At 35.2% G+C, this 20,091-nt stretch overlaps 2 protein-coding genes across 2 annotated transcripts in view; one reads left to right on the top strand and one right to left on the bottom strand.

Moving 5' to 3' along the window:
- The window catches only part of zgc:85777, a 36,710-nt gene extending 24,451 nt beyond the window's left edge, over positions 1-12,259 (top strand). The window contains exons 4-9 of the mRNA NM_212935.1: positions 1,018-1,124; positions 3,247-3,414; positions 3,490-3,663; positions 5,851-6,012; positions 9,361-9,511; positions 11,894-12,259. Of these exons, the coding sequence (NP_998100.1) occupies positions 1,018-1,124; positions 3,247-3,414; positions 3,490-3,663; positions 5,851-6,012; positions 9,361-9,511; positions 11,894-11,984 (853 nt within the window). The 3' untranslated portion in view covers positions 11,985-12,259. The remainder of the gene's footprint in view (positions 1-1,017; positions 1,125-3,246; positions 3,415-3,489; positions 3,664-5,850; positions 6,013-9,360; positions 9,512-11,893) is intronic.
- Positions 12,260-13,583: 1,324 nt separating this feature from the next.
- bet1 (Bet1 golgi vesicular membrane trafficking protein) lies at positions 13,584-19,832 on the bottom strand. Its single transcript, NM_001002046.1, is given in 4 exon segments — positions 13,584-14,034; positions 16,769-16,825; positions 16,931-17,040; positions 19,688-19,832. Coding segments are annotated over 4 exon segments (342 nt in total). The 5' UTR covers positions 19,707-19,832; the 3' UTR covers positions 13,584-13,878.
- Positions 19,833-20,091: the final 259 nt, after the last annotated feature.

The following is a 20,091-nucleotide window of genomic DNA, read 5'->3' on the forward strand; positions in this document are numbered from 1 at the left end:
TCCATTTTATTAAATAATGAAATTAAATTATTTTAAATAGTTTTTATTTTAATTAATAAAATGTAAAGATTTTATCAAATAATGCAGTAAAATCTATAGTAACTCTCAGAGCAGCTCTCCACATCACAGACTGATCAAATCTAGTTTTAAAGGTGACCTATATACAAGATGTAAAATAAGTCTCTAATGTCCCTAGAGTGTGCATGTGAACTTTCAGCTCAAAATACCCCAAAAATAATGTTTTATAACTCTTTGAAACTGCCCACTTTAGGCTTTGATCACTTGAGGCTTTTGACCGTTTTGGTGACTGTTGCTTTAAACTCAAATGAGATGTGATTCTCTTTTCAAAAGAGGGCGGAGCTACAAATGCCTGTGTCCGCAAACTGGCAGCTTCTAAAACAAGACTAACATTCTATGCTAATGAGGGAGAGATTGTCACTAATGGGCGGGGCTTTCTCCCTCTGATGACACGTACAAAGGGAGAATGTCAAGTAAAGTGTTTCTGCAGACTGTTTTTAATCAAGTGCGATTATAAAACATAGAATTAATACATTTTCACCATTAGAGGCTGGCTATATTCACACACTTTTGCTACAAAACTGTTTAAACACCTTATAAAAGTGATTTTTGCATAATAGATCCCCTTTAATAGAAAGCATAATAACATCTGAAGCCGTTTATCCTCACCATATGCTGATAGACTCATAACAATGTAAATCATGTGTCATGTCAACTAAAAACAGTAATTATGAGGACGACTCCTTTTCTTTTTTAGTATCTGACAGCAGCAGGTATTATAATACAGCAGATATATTACTGTGCTTACTCTCTGGATACAGCCATTCTCCGCCGCATTTTCATTTTGGGCTGTTTGGATTTTGATTACTGTGCTTTGTGTTTCTGCCCTATGGAAGCTTTTCTGAAATTGCATTTGCTGCTAGGAAATGTAAATCTCCGTAATGCATGCTGTCTTACAAGCTTTCAGTGACTGAGGATGTGATTTGTGTGATGTTGTAGGTTTGGATCTGCAGAGCTCAAGAAAGAGTTTCTGCAGCCCACCATAATGGGAGACGTGGTGGTCTGCCTCGGGGTGAGCGAAACCGGCGCCGGATCTGATGTAGCCAGTAAGTGTTTCACTGAAGGTCTTGTATAACATGCTTGTTTGGTTATTTTAAACATAACACTACACGCAAATCTAAAATGACCTTTTAAAATAAAGGTAGGGGGGGGATTAAAAGATGTGTCTGTGAAAAACCAGATGGGTCTATGTGCAGATCTGTTTTCCATGATCTCAATTTTGTTTGTGAAGTAAAAACCGGGGCTGGTGGAAAATATTAATGAGGTTATTAAAGAAAACTGAAGTTGTTATAAGGTCGAAATAAAACTTAGTTGATGTACTAGAACTAAATTATTAACCAAGCAATAAAAAATTAAAACCAATGAAAAAAAAAAAGTAAAAATAATGACTTTAGGTTTAAAATGAGTCATAAATACACACTAATATATTTTAGTAAAAAAATTATATTTATGTACTAAAACTGAAATTAAAACATTAAACCATATAGAATAGCTACATAGAATTAAAAACTGTTAAAACAAATCTAAAACTAAAACATAAATATTTAAGATTTAAGTATTAAAACTGAAACAAAATAAACAAATCATGTAGAAATAAACAATAAGGAAGTAAAGTCATATATAAATATGATGCAAATAAATTTTTTTTAATAAAAACCTAAATTAAATGTAATAAAAAAACATAATATATAATAAATTATAATAATAAATATTTTTCTTTAAGTATTACAAATTACGAACTAGAAGTGAAATAAAAACAAATCAGCATCATATAGAAATAAGTTAGGTAACAAACACATAACTAATACAAGAATAAATCCTGAAAACATTAAAATAAATATTAATTTAAAATATTTATAAATACCATTATTATATAAATGAGCAATATCACATGAGTAGCAATGATGTCTTCGTGTCCCACCCATGACGATATACAGTCATATCACACTACTACAAGTGTGATATTGCATTTATACAACAGTTCGACAGCATTGTCGTGTATATAAAAAGAAAATCAAACACAAAGTTTAAAAAACCCTTTTCTGAGAGGAACAGTAAGTTGTTACTTCACAAGCATCACTTTAGAGCTAGTGTTTGAATAATTCTCAAGCGTAATGTCTAGTGTTGACAAAACAGCTGATTTTGCTCACATTTTAAGATTCAGTCTACATACATTTCCCTGTATTTCTCTGTTGCAATCAGGATTTCACAATAATTAACGCTATAAATGACAGAACAATGCAAACACTAGTAGATTATTATGGTATAAATACAGCACTATAACATACAAAAGAGAGAGATCGACTTAGAGTATCACTTACCTGTTTTATAATGATTTGATCAGCTGTAGTTTGAAATCTACACTGAAAAAATGCAGTTTTTTCCTCCCCAGTGGACTTATTGTGCGGTCTCTGTCGCTATTTTATGGCGCAGCATCAACCATCTTTTGCTCTGCTGAGTATGACAGGCTGATGACCGCCAACATTCTGAATCTCAGAAATTATTAATATAATTAGTAAGCACTGTCCTTCTAAATAAACTGCATAGTTGCAATCTAAACATCTACATTCTCACCTAAAAGCCCCAAAAGTAAATTATGTTGTCCAACAGCTGCAATATCTGTCAAACTGTAGTCCTCTGCTTCCCACTTGTGTGGGCGGAGTAATACACAAGGGTGAAGAGGCTCTACAAGTGCTGATATTACTTTAAGATCTCACTATCTCAGCCAATTAGATTGTAGGATCAGACAGAACTATTGTATAAACAACAATAAAGCAACATTCACAACATAAAAACAGTACTCTATTCAATAAAAGCAGAACTTTTTGGTGGAGCAGCGGCAGGGTGGATCTTAATGATAATTTATTAACTTGATTTAAATTCATATTTTATTATTGGTAGTAGTATTTCCCACCTGAACCACATTTATTTACTACATACGCACTATTTATTTATGTTCTTATGTCTCTATTATTTAGGCACTGGAAGCTCCTTTCTCTAAGACAGATTCCTTGTGTGTGCAGTCACGCTTAGCAAAAACAGCTTCTATTATCAAACGAATAAATTTTAAGTGATATTGTGCTGCTCCTCAAAATGTGCTTTTCTTGCTGGGCCCTGCACCCCAGACCGAGAACCACTAGTTTATGAATAAATCTCCATCTCTCCCAGGCATCAAGACTAAAGCTGTCCGCAAAGGAGATGAATATGTGATTAACGGAGGGAAGATGTGGACCACGAACGGCACTCAAGCAGACTGGATGTGCCTGCTGGCCAACACCAGCGACGGCCCTCCACACAAGAACAAATCCCTGATCTGCCTGCCCATGAAACTGCCCGGTAAAACACACACAAATATTACAAAAAAAACTATTAAAAAAAATAACAACGTGCTAATGCTAAACACATCCGCAGGTGTTCACATTGCTCGCAAGATCAATAAAATCGGCATGCACTCATCGGACACAGCAGAGGTGTTTTTCGATGATGTTCGTGTGCCCTGCTCAAACGTGATTGGTCAGGAGGGAATGGGCTTCACCTATCAGATGCTGCAGTTTCAGGAAGAGCGACTCTGGGGGGTCGCAAACAGTAAGTAAACATTACCATTACTACATGTGTTGTTGACGTGACATTGCATTTCCACTGTCACACATGACAAAATTTGTAGAATTCATATTGTCGCCATTTGAAATGCAGTAAATCAGGGGTGTCCATACTCGGTCCTGGAGGGCCAGTGTCCTGCAGATTTTTGATCCAACTTGCATCAACACACCTGCAAGAATGTTTCTAGAAAGCCTAGTAAGAGCTTGATTAGCAAGCCCAGGTGTGTCTGACTGGGGTTGTAACTAAACTTTGCAGGACGCCGGCCCTCCAGGACCGAGTTTGGACACCCCTGCAGTAAATGGTGAAAGGTCCTGTGAAATTAAAATAATTTTTTTAGATGTTAGAATTACTATGTTGGTTTTAAGGATATCCATAAGCTAGTGTGTATAAACTTTGCGTTTAGAAGATATAAAGCTGACATAAACTTCCAAAGCTTCCTAAATGGGACAACGTTTTTTTTTTCTCACATCATCTCATACTTCAGTTTTACATCAATTTTCCTGACTAAACAAATGCTCTCTAGTATCTGACATGCCCCGCCCCCTTCTTGTTAGCTTTTCATTTTTTTGCACTTGAGCTTAACCACAGTCAGTGGCAGAGCTGTAAGAAAACAAACATATTAACGGTTTATTTAAAAAGGGGAGGGGCTACATTATGTCCTGCCCACTCTTCATGTTTCAGTTGTGATTACATCAATCATCAAATTAAAAAAAATTGCACATTTTAAAGCACTTCACGGGAGCTTTAAACATATCTTTGTCTTCCGTGGACCTATTGTTATAAAACGACTGTTATTATATTTTTTTAGGCAAATCTCAATCTGCTGTCTTATAGTGTGACCGTCTCAAGCATAGTTCAATAAATTATATCCGTTATAAACTATTAAGATTTTTTTTTTATCATTAATAAATACCTCATCTTACAAATGGCAATCATCCATATATTTCTAAAAACACAGTACATTCTCAGAAAAAAGGTACACGGTGGTACAAATAATGCTCCTTAAGGAACAGTTTTGTACCTTTGTAAAAGTTGTACCTTATATGGTACAGAAAACACCTCTTATGATACTGTTCTGTACCTTTTATGGTGCAATTGAAATGGAGGTAACCAATTGTTCTCATACAATAGGTACAGAAGTGTTGGACAGCTCCTTCTTTATTACAATATCTTTGAAAATAAATATGACTGGAAAGGTGACTGGAAGTGATTTTCATATTCAAACATGAATCATTATTTCAAAGTGTTAAAACATGTATCAATTATTTAAAAAAATTTTAAAGAAACTCATAAACATTCATTATTAAGTTCTATAATACAAAACAACTGGTAAAACAAAACTATAGCTTTTGTAAACTAAACATTTAATGCATTTTTAATAAACATTTGGTAAGCATTTTTAGATAATTACAGTTTCTTGATTGATGTCCGCATCTTTTGCCGTTTGCTTTCCACTACACATGTGAGCTGCTCCTAAATATGCAGTGTCCACGCAGACATTTTAGTATTGTCAAACTAATCAAACATTGTGCATATCTCGTTACAATACTTTTACATAATTCTATTTCTATTTTAAAATTAAGTCAATTAACTGAAAGTGTGCTTTTTTGTCTGATTCATGATTCATTATGTTAGCAGTATATAATCAAAGTGAGATAGATGAAAAAAATAACCTGACTTTCTACAAGTGAAACATGAGCACACATTGCTTTGCATCTTATAAACACAACCAAGCCTTAAAAATAAGTTAGTGACCCCTTATAAACTACAGAAATAAAATAATTCTTTCTACAAAAATGGTTTCTCACACTATTTGTCAACTACCCACAAATCAAACATGACGTCAAACATTCCGATGACGTTTGGGATTGGCACAAACATGATGTCAGTAGTGCCTGCGTGTGTGTGTAATGAATCCAGATCACTCTCGCTTAAGACTGACGAGTGTTTACCGATGAGTCAGTGCACAGGAGAACTTGTTTTATTTAGTTTTAAACAACAAGGAAGTAAAAGAACTGACATTTAAGATCATCAGCAAACATGTCTGGCTACTTTCCGTCTAGCAGTTGTCCTCCTCCATCTACTTCATTTGTTATTGGAACTTATTTGCTGACATCAATCGAAATTTTTCCCTGATACAGTCATGCTTCTTGTTTTGTGTTTTCCCTCAAGTTTTGACGGTGATGGAGAAAGTTGTCCAGGAGACTATTCAGTACACCAGACAGAGGAAGATCTTCAATCAGCCCATTTTACACAATCAGGTGGTTCACTTTAGGCTGGCTGAGCTGCAGATGGAGATTGAGCTCCTGCGCTCTCTTCTACATCGCGCCACGGGTTAGTTTACACCTTTTCCCAAATTATTTCAGAAGGATTCATAGGGGAGTTTCAATATGCAATTTCATGGGTTTGGGTCCGGCGGGTCTACAGGGCAGATGACTTCCAAATTAATAATGGAAAGTAATAGTGTGAACGCTGGGTTGCAATTCCTTTTTTCATCCCTTAGGTTGTGATGTTAAAAACTGGAGTTAAAAGCCATACATTCACTGACCACCTTATTAGGTGCACCGCTTCAACTGTTTGTTAACAAGCAGCCAATTACACGGCAGATACTCAGTGCATTTCAATTTGTCGATGTGGTCAAGACGATCTGCCAAACTTCAAACCGAGCATCGCAAAGGAGATTTAAAGGGATAGTTCACCCAAAAACCTAAATTCTTGCATTATTTACTCAGGCTTTATGTTGTGTTTTAATAAATGGAACGTTAGTGTGGTGATTTATTTGGACACCCATCAGTTCCCTTGTTCCAAACCTATTTGAGTTTTTTTGTCCTGAAAAGAAGATATATTGAAGAAAACTGAAAGCCTGTAATGACTGACTTCAATAGTTTGTTATTCAGTGGTACAAAGTTTCTAAAATATCTTATTTTGTGTTTAACAGAACAATAAAACTTCAAATGTTTTGGACAGATTAAATGATGACAGATTTTTCATTTTTGGCTGAACTATCCCTTTAAGTGACTTTACACGTGGTGTGTTTGTTTTTGCAAGAAGGGCTGATCTAGGTATTTCAGAAATTACTAATTTATAGGAATTTTTACAAACAGTTTTAATGTTTACAGAAAATAGTCTGATAGAGACAAAATATACAGTCAAAAATGCCTTGTTGATGTCCGGCATCAAAGGAGAATAGATAGACTGATTCAGCTATGGATAGAGTTAGGGGTGTCACGATTTCGATTTTTAGTCGAAATCGATCGAAATTTATGCTCAGCTTCGATTATCGAATCAAAAAATAGAATCGTCGATGCTGTCACGCCCCCTTGTCACTTTAGCTTGGCTTGCCAAGCAGGAAAAAACAGGCTTGTTGAAGTGCTTGTTAAACTGCAGACGCAGGAGACCCGTCGACAGAACTTAAACCCTCTCCTCTTTCAATGAAGTCGCCGGTGTGGAAGCAATTTGGATTTCCAGTAAGTTATGTTGACAACGTTCGTGTTGTCGACAAAAAAAAACAAACACAGTTTGCAAGCTCTGCTATGTACGTATTACGGTTGGGATGATAGACGATAGGCGCATCGCGATCCTCCGCCCCGCACCCGTTGCAAATCCGCTCGCGAAAAATACACACTCAGGCCCTGTTTACACTAATATGTCTTTGTTTTTAAATGGCATTTTAGAACGACAACGATCCACATCCACACTGGTGTGTAGTATTTCTGAGCAGCCCTCCATCCTCACTACCGCTGAAAACACACATCATGTGACCACACACACTCATTCACACAAGGATACAGACGCACACAAATTGTCATGCGTTTGAGACAGCGGGTCAAGGCAGTTAGCGAGTCAGTAGACTGCTTCCATCTTTTACTTTCACACAAGTACTTAGCGAACACCTCAGGTACTGTTGGCTGGTTCCTGTTGGTTGTGCACCTTTTTTACCGACGCCATTATAACGACACAGATCACTGCCTATCCCCCAGTCCCACAGAAAAAGTGATTGACAGGTGGTATGTGTGTAACTTACCTTTATTCATTTACTGTATGATTTGTTTATGGGTAAAACAAAGACCATGCAAGTCAGGTAGTTTAAACGGTAGGCTACAAATAATTAATTCGTTATTAATTAATTATTCATAATCGAAAATCGAATTGAATCGTGACTTTAGAATCGAAAATGTAATCGAATCAAGGATTTGGAGGATCGTGACACCCTTAGATAGAGTGCTTCACCCGTTATTCGGATGAGACGTTAACCGAGGTCCTGACTCTCTGTTTCCATTAAGAATCCCATGACACATCTCGTAACAAGTAGGGGTGTAACCCCGGTGTCCTGGCCAAAGTCCCTCAATTGGCCCTTAAGATCATGGCCTTTTAATCATCCCCACCAACTGAATTGGCTCTATCACTGTCTCTTTACTCCACCAGTAGCTGGTGTGTGGTGAGCGCACTGGCGCCGTTGTCCTATGGCTGCCGTCGCATCATCCAAGTGGATGCTGCACACTGGTGGAGAGACCCCCCTCATGATTGTAAAGCGCTTTGGGTGTATGGCCATACACAATAAATGTGCTATATAAATACACATTACATCACATTCAGCTCATGTAAGGTAGTAGTAACTCAAGGCCAGTAACTACCAAGGTCTGCATAAGAGCATCTCTGAACACACCACAAATCAAACCTTAAAGCGTAGTACAACAGAAGAGCACAACAAAACAGAGACTTAGAACAGTACAAGACAGGGGTGTCCAAACTCAGTCCTGGAGGGCCAGTGCCCTGCTTAGTTTAGCTCCAACTTTCTTCAACACACCTAAAAAGCCTAGAAAGAGGTTGATTAGCTGGTTCAATTGTGTTTAATTGGGGTTGGAACTAAAATATGCAGGACACCGGCCCTGCAGGACCGTGTTTAAGCACTACTGGTCTAAGATTTAAAAATAGCTGTTCTGATGAGTCTCAATTTCTGCTGTGAGATTCGAATGGTACCGTCTAGGGCTGCACAATATACATCACAAAATTATTAATAATAATAATCATTTATTTCATGCATTTGTAACCCACCAGTCCTACTGCACCCAACCCGCTCTGAGCTGGGATCAAACCGCCGATTCTTTCCATTGGAGTTAGTTGCTCTAACAAGGAGGTTAAAGCACATGGCGTCTTGAGTCTGTCGCTAGAGCAACTTTAGAGGTCAGAGGAGTGAAATTTACCTGCACAGCACTTGGCTAGCTGGCCTCCGTTACACTCAACCCCCTAATCTTCACTCCCATCCCAGACGAGCCCCCACATGTAACCCACCAATCCTTCTGCACCCAACCCGCTCTGAGCTCTCAATTCCACATTGGTCATCTAAATTTGACCAATCAGATGACTGAAATAAATTCAAGCAACCCGAATAGAAAATACATCACTTACTAAATGAAAAGCAATACATGCATTGCTAGACAAAAAACACACATCGATAGTCTTTCCCCATGAAAATGGCATACAACATAATTACCTGGCCTGTGAGAGAATGCAAAAACAATTCAAATCGGTTCTATTTTTTCTCCTGTTAAGAGTGGATTAAGTAATAGTGGATTAAGGTGGATTAATTTTTGGTTTTCCAACTGAAAACATAATAGCCACAGGACATTGGGCTAGCCCTGATGCTGAACACTAACGCTGTGTGTTCTGCACTTTGACCAGCTCTGTACATTAAGGGAAATGATGTGACGAAGTTGGCATCGATGGCCAAGCTGAAGGCAGGGCGACTGGCACGTGAGCTGGCTGACAGCTGCCTGCAGTACTGGGGTGGCATGGGATACACCAGTGACGTCCTTGTCAGCAGGTTCTACAGGTCAGTTTCTGAGCTCAACTGAGCTGCGCTGACATCTAGTGACATTTCACAGCAACAGGTTTGGATTGCATGTTTTCACTCTTGACTATATGGTGGAAAGCAGGAATTCACCAAGTTGGACATGTTCCTGTATAAACATCCATGTTGATCCTGGAACAACATTCCAATCAGCCAATCAAATGTAAGGAATGACGTTACAGTTTATGTTAAGTTTAGGCTTATGGTTAGTAGGGATGCAACAATACAGTTAGCTCAAGGTTTAAAATATACCTCAGTTTTTTAACAAGGTTTTCGGTTCGGTTCGGCTCTCACATGTGTTTATTTATTCTATAGGCAATAGGAACAATAAGAGGTTAAGGAGAAAATTAAATCGACTTATTGCAATACTCATTTTGTTTTACTAAAAAGCCAAGAAAAGTACATTAGTTCCTAGTGAATTGTATAAAAAATAACACTGAAATCTCACAGCTGCTGGTAGCCCATGCACAAACTGGCGAACACATAAAATCCCACACTTTGAAAATAAACATACGTTTGAACTGTGGAGGTCGTACAGAACGGTTCAATATTATATTGTGAACCGTGGCATCACTAATGGTTAGGGTTATGTGCTTCTACATCACAATGGAAAAAATAATATGTTTTTAGTTGAATGAAATGAACTTTTCTAGTCATCTCAATGAACATCAATCAAACTGACTAAAAATATATATGATTAAACTTTGTATCCAGTTATTAGAGCTCTTTGATTTTGGGAATTATTTAGGATTAGGTTTAGGGTTTGGATTATATACTGAACAGGATTGATGTTCCAGGATCAACATGAATGTGGTTATGTCCAAGAAAATATTTTGTACAGGGTTCCAACACTTTTTGAAAGTACTTGAATTTCATATTTTTGGATTTAAGGCCTGGAATGTACTAAAAAACAAACATAAGTCCTTGAAAGTGCTCATATTAAATTTGAAATAAAATTAGTTTGTTGTTATTTTAACAATTGTACTGTGCTGCTGTCAAAAACAGAATAAAAAAAGTTTATTTCTTCATTTACAACTCGTTCATTTAAATTCTTTGCAAGAACATGGACAAATAATGCACATGATCAAAATTTCAGAAAGTGCATTTAAATTATTACTAGTATTAAATTTAACAAATGTTATTAGTTCTTTAAACATGACTGTTCAAAAAGCAAAAATGAGTTCGATTTCAATTTTTTGTTTTAGATGACACGTTCAAAACATCGTCATAACTCGCACAATTTACATGTAAATATTGTGTGAAAGTGAGCAAATTGTGTGAGTGAAATGTTAAGTACAGTAAGGACTTTCATGGTGTTACACATACTGGGGGTGTAAATGACTACAGTACCTGATTAAAAATTGAAAATCATTCAAACTCCTTGAATTTGCTGATTATGACAGAGTGGGAACTCTGTAATGTTTCCCATTTCTTTCAGTGTGTAATTAATCAGTCTCTGCAAGTACACAAGTTATATCTAATAGAGAACTTGGCTAAAACTGATGCCATTATCTGCTATTTGTGTTTACAACTGCTTTAGCTGCCTTGAAAGCTAAAACCAACTATTATTATAGGAATTCCATTTAAACATGCTCGAAGCGGTTGGCCAATCAAAATGAACAGGTTTCACTGGTCAACCAGAGCATTCTGGGCTTTTCAGGAGATTTATGGAAACCAAAACTCAGTTATACTAACCTGAAATGGAGGTGCTGCAGTAATCAGGCTTTCCACTCTTTTATGGACACCAAAATTAAAGCGCCATTTATTTTTATATCAAGCACATTTTTGTTATTCCTAACGCAGCACCATTAAAGTCCTTACTGTACTTAACATTTCACTCACACTTAATATTTACATGAAAAAATGTCAGAGTAATTTTCACATATTTTGACCGTTTTAAACAGTCATTTTCTTTTCAGAAAAAAATGTTGAATTCAAAACTGGCAATAGTCAAATGTGGTTTCTGAAATATTGATCAAATGAATACATTCATTTGCATTAGTTTTAGATTTTGTTTTATTTTGCAGCACAGCACAATTGTTGAAATAACGCCATAAACCAATTTAATTTCTCATTTAATTCAAGCACCTTTAAGGACCAAAGTTTGTTTTTAAGTACTTTCCAGGCATTGAATCCTTGTGTCTGTAATTAAAGTACTTTCAAGAAGTGAGGGAACCCTGAGCAACGTGGATTATGTGCAAATGGTGCATTTTCTAAACATGAAAACTTCTATTTTAATATTTCCAGTATATCAAATGACCTTTTAATTGGGCATCATACAACCTCTTTAAAAGAGCAAATGAATGGTAAACCAAATCCTCAATAGTCAAGGCACAAGTACATCTGCTCTTTCTGTTTAAACAGGGACTCCAGATTAATGTCCATTGGTGCAGGAGCTGATGAAGTGATGCTGTCAATCATATGCAAGTACATGGACACTCTACCCAGGAAGTGATGTCAATGAAATAAATTCAGTTCAACTGAAACAAAGTGCACTTAAAAGAAGAATCCAACACCAATTGTAATGATATCTAGCTGTACTGTATGAATTAGATATATCAGCTGAAAAAAAATGAAGATAGATGAATTGCAGTAAACAAATTGGTGCCTTAATAAAGACTGGGATGATGAAAACCTTCTAAGGTACATGTAACATATGTAAATTCTGATTATAGTTGTACACAGTGTCTAACATGCATAAAAAAATAAAGATTTCCTAATTCTTGAAAACTGTTGGAATTTTTTGAGAACAAAGAATTAAGACTCTCAAACTTTTGACAACATAGAGGAAATGTTTATGTAATAATTCTCAAAATGATATTTATTTACAAAACACTTTCTTAAAAACTGAATTAAACCATGCATGACGTTAACCACAGAGCGGAGGAGAAATAAGCAAGAAATATTTAGAGTTCTGGGATTAATCCTTAGTTGGTTAATATACAGAAGTGAATTGCACATGATCTCACATATCTCATTATTATTTCACAGTTTCAGGATCAGCCCTTTAAAGACTATAATATACTGTACTGTACTGTATAACACTACCGGACACTAGTTGCCCCACAGGAAAAAAATAAATAAATAAAAAAGGTTTGGTGGCAACTCTTGCAAACAATGTTGTAAAGAGGAAAAATAAAAATGAATAAGGTTTCAGTTCTGGGCATTTATCATAACCTGAATCATGAACCGCTTGAAAATTCTCAGTTTCTCTGGAGGAACTGGATTCACCAAGTATGCATTTGAGTAAAACTTTAATATTTGTTTTATTTTATACATGTATTTTATTATATATGTATTTTTATATATGTATTTTTGCCCAATTTATTTATTCCACTAAATATTGCTTTGTTAACTCTGCTGAAACTGAAACATTGATGCTTTAATGAATAATTTGCATTGCTCTAATTTATTTGCAGATTCAGAAGTGATGACATTAAAGGTCCCATGAAGTGCTTTATAATGTGGATGTTTTATCTGATGTTTGACGTAAATTTAAACCGAAACACCAATAGAGGGTGGGGCAGGGTAACTCCTCCCCTAAAAACAGCCAATAGCGTTTTGTTTAATCACCGCTCTGTCAGCTCAAGCACAAAATAGGGGCGGGCCGGGGCATGTCAGATACTAGAGAGCAGTAAATTGGTTATGATTTGATGAGAAACTGCAGTATGAGGTTCATGTGAATAAAACAGTTGATTCGTTTGGGTGAAGTGACAATCTATAAGCTTGACATGTTCATATCAGTTTTATATCTTCTAAACTTGAATTCTGTCACTGTTTTGATTCTGTGGGACCTTTAATAGATTACAGAATAGAAGACAAATGACATTTTATTCAAACACACATGATTGATTTTCTTCTGGAAACTGCCTTGAACTGGAAACCTGTAACCATTGACTTCAATAGTATATATATATATATATATATATATATATATATATATATATATATATATATATATATATATATATATATATATATATATATATATAAATCCATTAGAATTTATAAATCATCACCCATTCATAGCAATGAAGTTCTCTTAAAAGAATAACACAAACAAATGTTTAATTATTACTGAATTAAATATGCATGTTTTTCCAGTATAAGTAGCATTTCTCCATTGAAGAGACTGTAATTTTGGGGACAGATGTTTTTTTTTTTTCTCTCATATTGCACATTGTAACTCAATGGTTCAATTTCTAATTCACTGGCCAGAAAAGCACATTTGCTCCCCTTAATTCCTCCTCATTATCATCATTACCATCATCATAAGTGTGAGGATTTTGCTCTTCTACCCCAAATGAGCATGGCATGTAATAAAGTCCTGGATCTCAGGAGTTGTGTGGTCACCTGAGTTTGATGACCCAATACAGGACGAGGAACACAAACAGAGCAAACAGCAGCATGTAGCAGTACACCTTGGTCTGGCTTCCCCTGGAGAGGAGCTTCAATCGGCCCATGGTGGCTCCCAGCAGACCTCCAGTCGAGTCAAAGTCTGAGTCCTTAAGGAGAAAACGAGTCAGATATTAAAGCTATTCACAATACTACTATCTTAAAAAAGAAATTTAATTAAAGGGGTTTAACATGCAAGTACACGTATGAAGTCAGAATTATTATCCCCTGTATACCCCCCCCCCCAATTTCTGTGCAACAGAGAGAATATTTTCCAGCACATTTCTAAACACATTAGTTTTAATAACTCATCTCTAATAACTGATTTATTTTATCTTTGCTATGATGACAGTACATAATATTTTACTAGATATTTTTCCAGAGTATTCAGCTTAAAGTGACATTTAAAGGCAGTAGGTTAATTAGACAAGTTAAATTAGGCAAGTCGTTGTATAACAGTGGTTTGTTCTGTAGACAATCGAGAAAAAAATAATGATTAAGGGGCCAATAACACTGACCTTAAAATGACTTTAAAAACAAAAATTAAAAACTGCTTTTATTCAAGCCAAAATAAAACAAATAAGACTTTCTACAGAAGAAAAAACATTATAGGAAATACTGTGAAAAACTCCTTGCTGTTAAACCTCTTTTAAGAAATATTTGAAAAAGAAAAAAAAAACTTCACAGAAGAGCTAATAGTTTAGACTTCAACTGTATATACTGTAAATTTGTTTAGCATGCTTACGTTTCAAAAGATTACAGCGTTGCTTTAACCACAGCACAATTGGAACTTTAGAATGCCTTAATGTGAATGCATGAATATTTATTCTTAAATCCCAATGTCAATCTTTTAGTTTTTTTTTTTTTTACAACAGAACACTTTTTAATTTAGAGCTGCACAATTTCAGCATTCAATGTCTGCATGTGAAATTGTCACATCCCTGGATCTGCAATGTTGAGATGGGATTATACTAAATCCAACACCACCGCTCAGAAGATGAGATCTGCAAAGTTTAGCCATAATACATTGAAATTAGGGATGCTCATTTCAGTTAATTTTGCCAACTGACAACTGCCACTTGTTAACAGAATATTAACCATTAACTGGTCATATTAATATTCAATTATTATTTAATTTAAAAACTTGTATTTTGTGTCTGACACATTAAATATTGCATTTTAAAATACTTATTCTAAAACACACAACAAAGCATCTTCATGCACAATCAGGGAATCTTCCGTCCATTTCATATTTGTTTTCAAGCAAAAAAAGGAAAATTAAGAAAACTGACGTTTTTCGGTTTTCTTTTGTTTGCAATAGAACAAACTTTTTTTGTTGTTGTTTTTTTTTAGGGTAGGAAAATGGATAGATGATTTTAAAATTAATAATGCACATGTAGGCAGTGCTGAACACCCATTTGTCTCTGATTGGTATTCAAGATTTGTAAAGTGCTAACTAAGTTCGGTGCTAACTGATAAAGCATGTTAAATAGAAGCTATAAAATAATAAGATGCATTACCTCACTGTGATTTAACCATTACAGAAACAGATGTGCCTGGCTATATCATATCTAGATAAATATGCCTAGATATCTATATCATATCTAGAGAGCTAGTACAATTTACGTTTTTCTGACTAATTCGCGTGTATTTACATTGATATGATGCACATTTGATCAATTAGTTATTGTATTTCACCAAAACTACACACATTTTTTACTGTGAAAACAAATTAAAAAAAGCTATTTAAAAAATCAGTAGTTACAACTATTCAGTTTTGCGAATTGTATTATTACCTCATCAGCTCCTCAAAATAATGAATGATGATGATGGGATTTTTTTAAAACCATGTGACAACTGTGCCACTCCCACCTGCCGGTAGAAACAGATACTGCAGAATAGCTGACAATTTAATTACATGACTTAATAGCTGCGTTAACTGGAGCACAGTGATGTATGAGCTAATTTTAAAAACTTTGATAACAAAATAAATTTTATACAACCTATTTTTATTTAAGTGCAACATATTCCAACAAAAGATCAGGGGCTTTTGACAATACATCAGGGGCTTAAGACGCCACAGTCCCCCTCTTGAAACACACTGTGCATTTCTGTGTGTGCTGTACATGTAGAAACACCTTTCTATTTGCACCTGACACTTCCAAGGACTCAATGGGAAAATCTCATACATTTGTGGTACAAATCTTGTGAAATTATATCAATATCGCAATATATCGCAGAAAAACTAAATACTGTCAATTTTTCCCAAGATTGTGCAGCCCTATTTCAGATGCACAAATAAAAGCTTTGTTTTGTTACTTTAAAATTCAAACAATAAATGCTTTATTCTTATACTTTTCAATACATATTTAATATATAATGTACGTTTAAATGAATCCGTTACAAAGGAATTGGATTACTAATTGGAGTAGAAACAATTTCATAATTAGATTTAAATTATTGTAAAAACAGTCTCATGTTTGCATTTAGAATTATTTTAGCATGGATTTCAATATCTAAAAACTAATTGCAACTGAATTTAATAAAGGTCCCTGTTGGAAACTGTACACTTAAATATAGCAATGCTTAAATAATAAGGCTCCATATATAGTTTATAGTTGTTCCCCTCAATAGCAGTTGTACATTTATAGTTTCTTTACCCTTAATATCAACTGTACTTTTAACTGAATTTATTTAAAGACACAGCCACAATTTGTATAGTAAAAACATCAATGTTATGAATTTTTCCACCCATTAAACAGAAAACACCAAACTTCAAAACAAAAGTCATTTTAGTGTACCATGAAACCCCTACTAGACATTGAAAAACTTCCTGACACATACCATTTCTCCCAACATCTTATTGTGGATCTTGACTTCATTTCCAATGTCAATAGACAACTGCAAAAGGCATAATTAAAAGATTAAACACATATTTTCCAAAAATAAGAATAGTTATGCAGAGTAGTTAATCAAAATAGAGCATCAGATATGAAGGCCACTCACGTGTTTAAGTGCGTGTACTTTATCTCTCAGTCCCTCCTGTAGATGTTCATTCTCCTCCTCATACACACTGTATCCGCTCGCAACGTAATTGCCTTGAGGGCCACCTTCTCCTGTACAAGAAACATTCAGGTCAGGTCAAATCCAACGGAATTTAAAAAAAAAAACATTTAAAATCAAGTATTTAGTACTAAAAATAATAAATCTTATTACAGTAAACTGAAATGTTGCCTTAAAGAACTGGTTCACGACAAAATGAAATCTGTCAATGTTTACTCGCCCTTTAAATGTTTCAAACTAGTAGCTAGTGTTGTCACGATACTGGAATTCAATACCAATCGATACTGAAGCTTAAAAAAGCATCCATCTCTTGCTAAGATTTAAACACTGTTGATTACGTTCTTAAACACAGCTGATTTGCCATTGTGTTCACATGCTCAACAAAAATGACTGTGATTGGCAGTGAAGGTCATTAGTTCACCAATCTCACTGCTGTTCACTGAGTGTAAACACAGATACAGACACTGGAGCATTTAAAAGCCGCAATTCATCAGCAGATCGCTTGTATGTGAAGTTATAGACAAACCAGCTGATTGACGTGACTTTAAAATGCTTGTGTCCCTGTATCTGTGTTTACACTCAGTAAACAGTGTTGAGTTTGGTGAACTAATGACCTTCACGGCCAATCACAGTCATTTCTGTTGAGCATGTGAACACAACAGCAAATCAACAGTGTTTAAGAATGGGCTCAACAGCGCTCAAATGTAAGCAGGAAATGGACGTTTGTAAAATTTCAGTACCGATTGGTATCGAATTCCAGTATTGTGCCAATGCTACCTGTAACCATTCACCTCCATAGTAGCAAAAACAAATACTATGGAAGTCAATGGTTACAGGTTTTTAGCTCTGTTTAAAATTTCTTCTTTTGTGAAATATAAAAATTGTTTGGGGTGACTATCCCTTTAAGAGTAATTGACAAGTATGCACTGATTTGATTGATCAAATATTCTCTAAAGTTGGAAGTGAATTTGAAAAACCTAAACAAATAAGATTGAAATGTTCATCAGAAACTATTTAAAATCGAAAAGTAAAAACTCTGGATAAAATCTTGATTGTCTACATGAGACAAAATGTTGAAATTTGCAAAATAATGAATGTTTTTTTAAATTAAAAGGTAGATTATTTGCTTGGTGCCTCATTTTATCAAGTTTAAAATGGGTTTTATTTGCTTTATCAATCATACTTTACTGTTCAAATTAGTGCTGGGCCGATAAACAATATTATATCGAATCACAATAAAATTTTTGTCAATAACAATGACAATCTCTTGACTTTTCTACTCTATATTGATCTAAGAGCAAATCACACAGCAGAAATGTGCAACAATGGGAATCCAAAAGGGTGTTGATATTAGAGATGCACCGAATTTTCAGCCACGGAAATTTATTGGAAAAAAATGTTCTGCCATCTATTGCAGGGGTTCCCAAACTTTTCAGCCCGCGACCCCCAAAATGACAATGCCAGTGACTCGCGACCCCCAATATCATCTGAGGTTGTTATAAATACAGAAACCTTGCATGCAATGGTGCACACACGCCAATACACCCAGGTTTATTCTTTGTGTAATTTTTTAAAATGTATCTCAGTGCTGTAAATGGGCCAGAAAGTTTAAGCAGGTATAAAATCAATCTGCTGCATCCGATGCTATTGCTGTGTCTTTAATATTATGTAATTACTACAGGGGTCACAATCCAATAGAACTAGTAACTATAAGTTATTATATAGTTTATAGTAACTCTAAATGACTTTTTTTCTCTTCAGTAGGTTACAATATGGTAATTCCGGTTTAATAAAAATAAATAGATGTTTGGAAATCCCCAGGCGACCCTTCCTTTCATTGTCCTGCGACCCCTCAAGGGGTCCCGACCCCTAATTTGAGAACTACTGATCTAATGGACTCTTATTTTTGTGGCTTCAGTCAATGTTAAAGTACTATTTTAAATCTGGAAGCATTGCCAACTTGTATTGAAATATATGATGTTATGCTTCATATGGAAAATAATTAACGAGTTTGAATTCTTTTTTAATATCGCCCAGCCCTACTTCGAATAGAAGGTTTTTTAATTTCAGCTTAGATGTGTCATATTTATGCTGTTACAGTATCTCGTGTTGTTCATACACAGAAGTTGCTTTTCTGTATGATATAAATATATATGTAAACATGATTAATAAATAACGCCACTGACGTAAAGCTGGTTTTAAATTCACACATTCGAACTTTCTCCTTAATAATATGATTTCAGAAAAGTATTATTTGGAAGTTCTAAATAGGGAAATTATATTAGCAGACTATTAAAAACATTGTTCACAGTAAATTATATAGTGTTGTTTTGTAGTCATACTTACACGTGATTTCAGTCCGAATATTCAAACTAGCATAAAGGTAAACAATACAGGGAGCTGTCACAGAACAAATGTTCGAATATAAAAACAACTTCACCTCAATAACAACGATGGTGAAATAGAGAAATAGGAGTTGCTAGTTACTGCAAGAACGTTAATAAACGTTATTTATCCATTTAACGTTAACGTTAATTCTCCACACCTGGATTTAACGTTAATGTGTGGGTGATGATTTGGTCATTCAGAGATTGCTTACTGTCATAAACTGTGACCAATAACGTTAAGTTTTCTAATTGAGTTGAGATTTTAGCTTAGCATAAGCTTCAAGCAATACGACACATAAAAACGCAAACTTACCCAAACCAGCGCGCCTCATTGTCAACCCAGTAATCTATATGACGTGGATACGATCACTGCAGTCTGTAAAATAATGTGACAAATATTCGCTAATGTTGATATTTAGAGAATCTGTACTTTCCCCCTCCAACTTCACAAGCGCCACGACACCTCTTACGGAAGCCGCAGAGGATTAAACGATACGCGTTTAAGTTACATGGGCTTCTGGGTACTGAAGTTTTTACTGCGAGTATTGCGGTTAATTCTTGTCTTTATTTGTCATAATTCTAACATTTTCTTCAGCAAACTGTGACTTCATTTCTCAAAAGTAAGTTGACACGACTTGCAGGGTTAATTTAATTGAAAAATTGCAAACAGCTGTAGACTTTCTCACAGTTCAGACTCTAAGACAAGTCAGATTTTCA

The sequence above is a fragment of the Danio rerio genome, chromosome 19, assembly GCF_049306965.1.
Source record: "Danio rerio strain Tuebingen ecotype United States chromosome 19, GRCz12tu, whole genome shotgun sequence".
Lineage (NCBI taxonomy): Eukaryota > Metazoa > Chordata > Actinopteri > Cypriniformes > Danionidae > Danio > Danio rerio.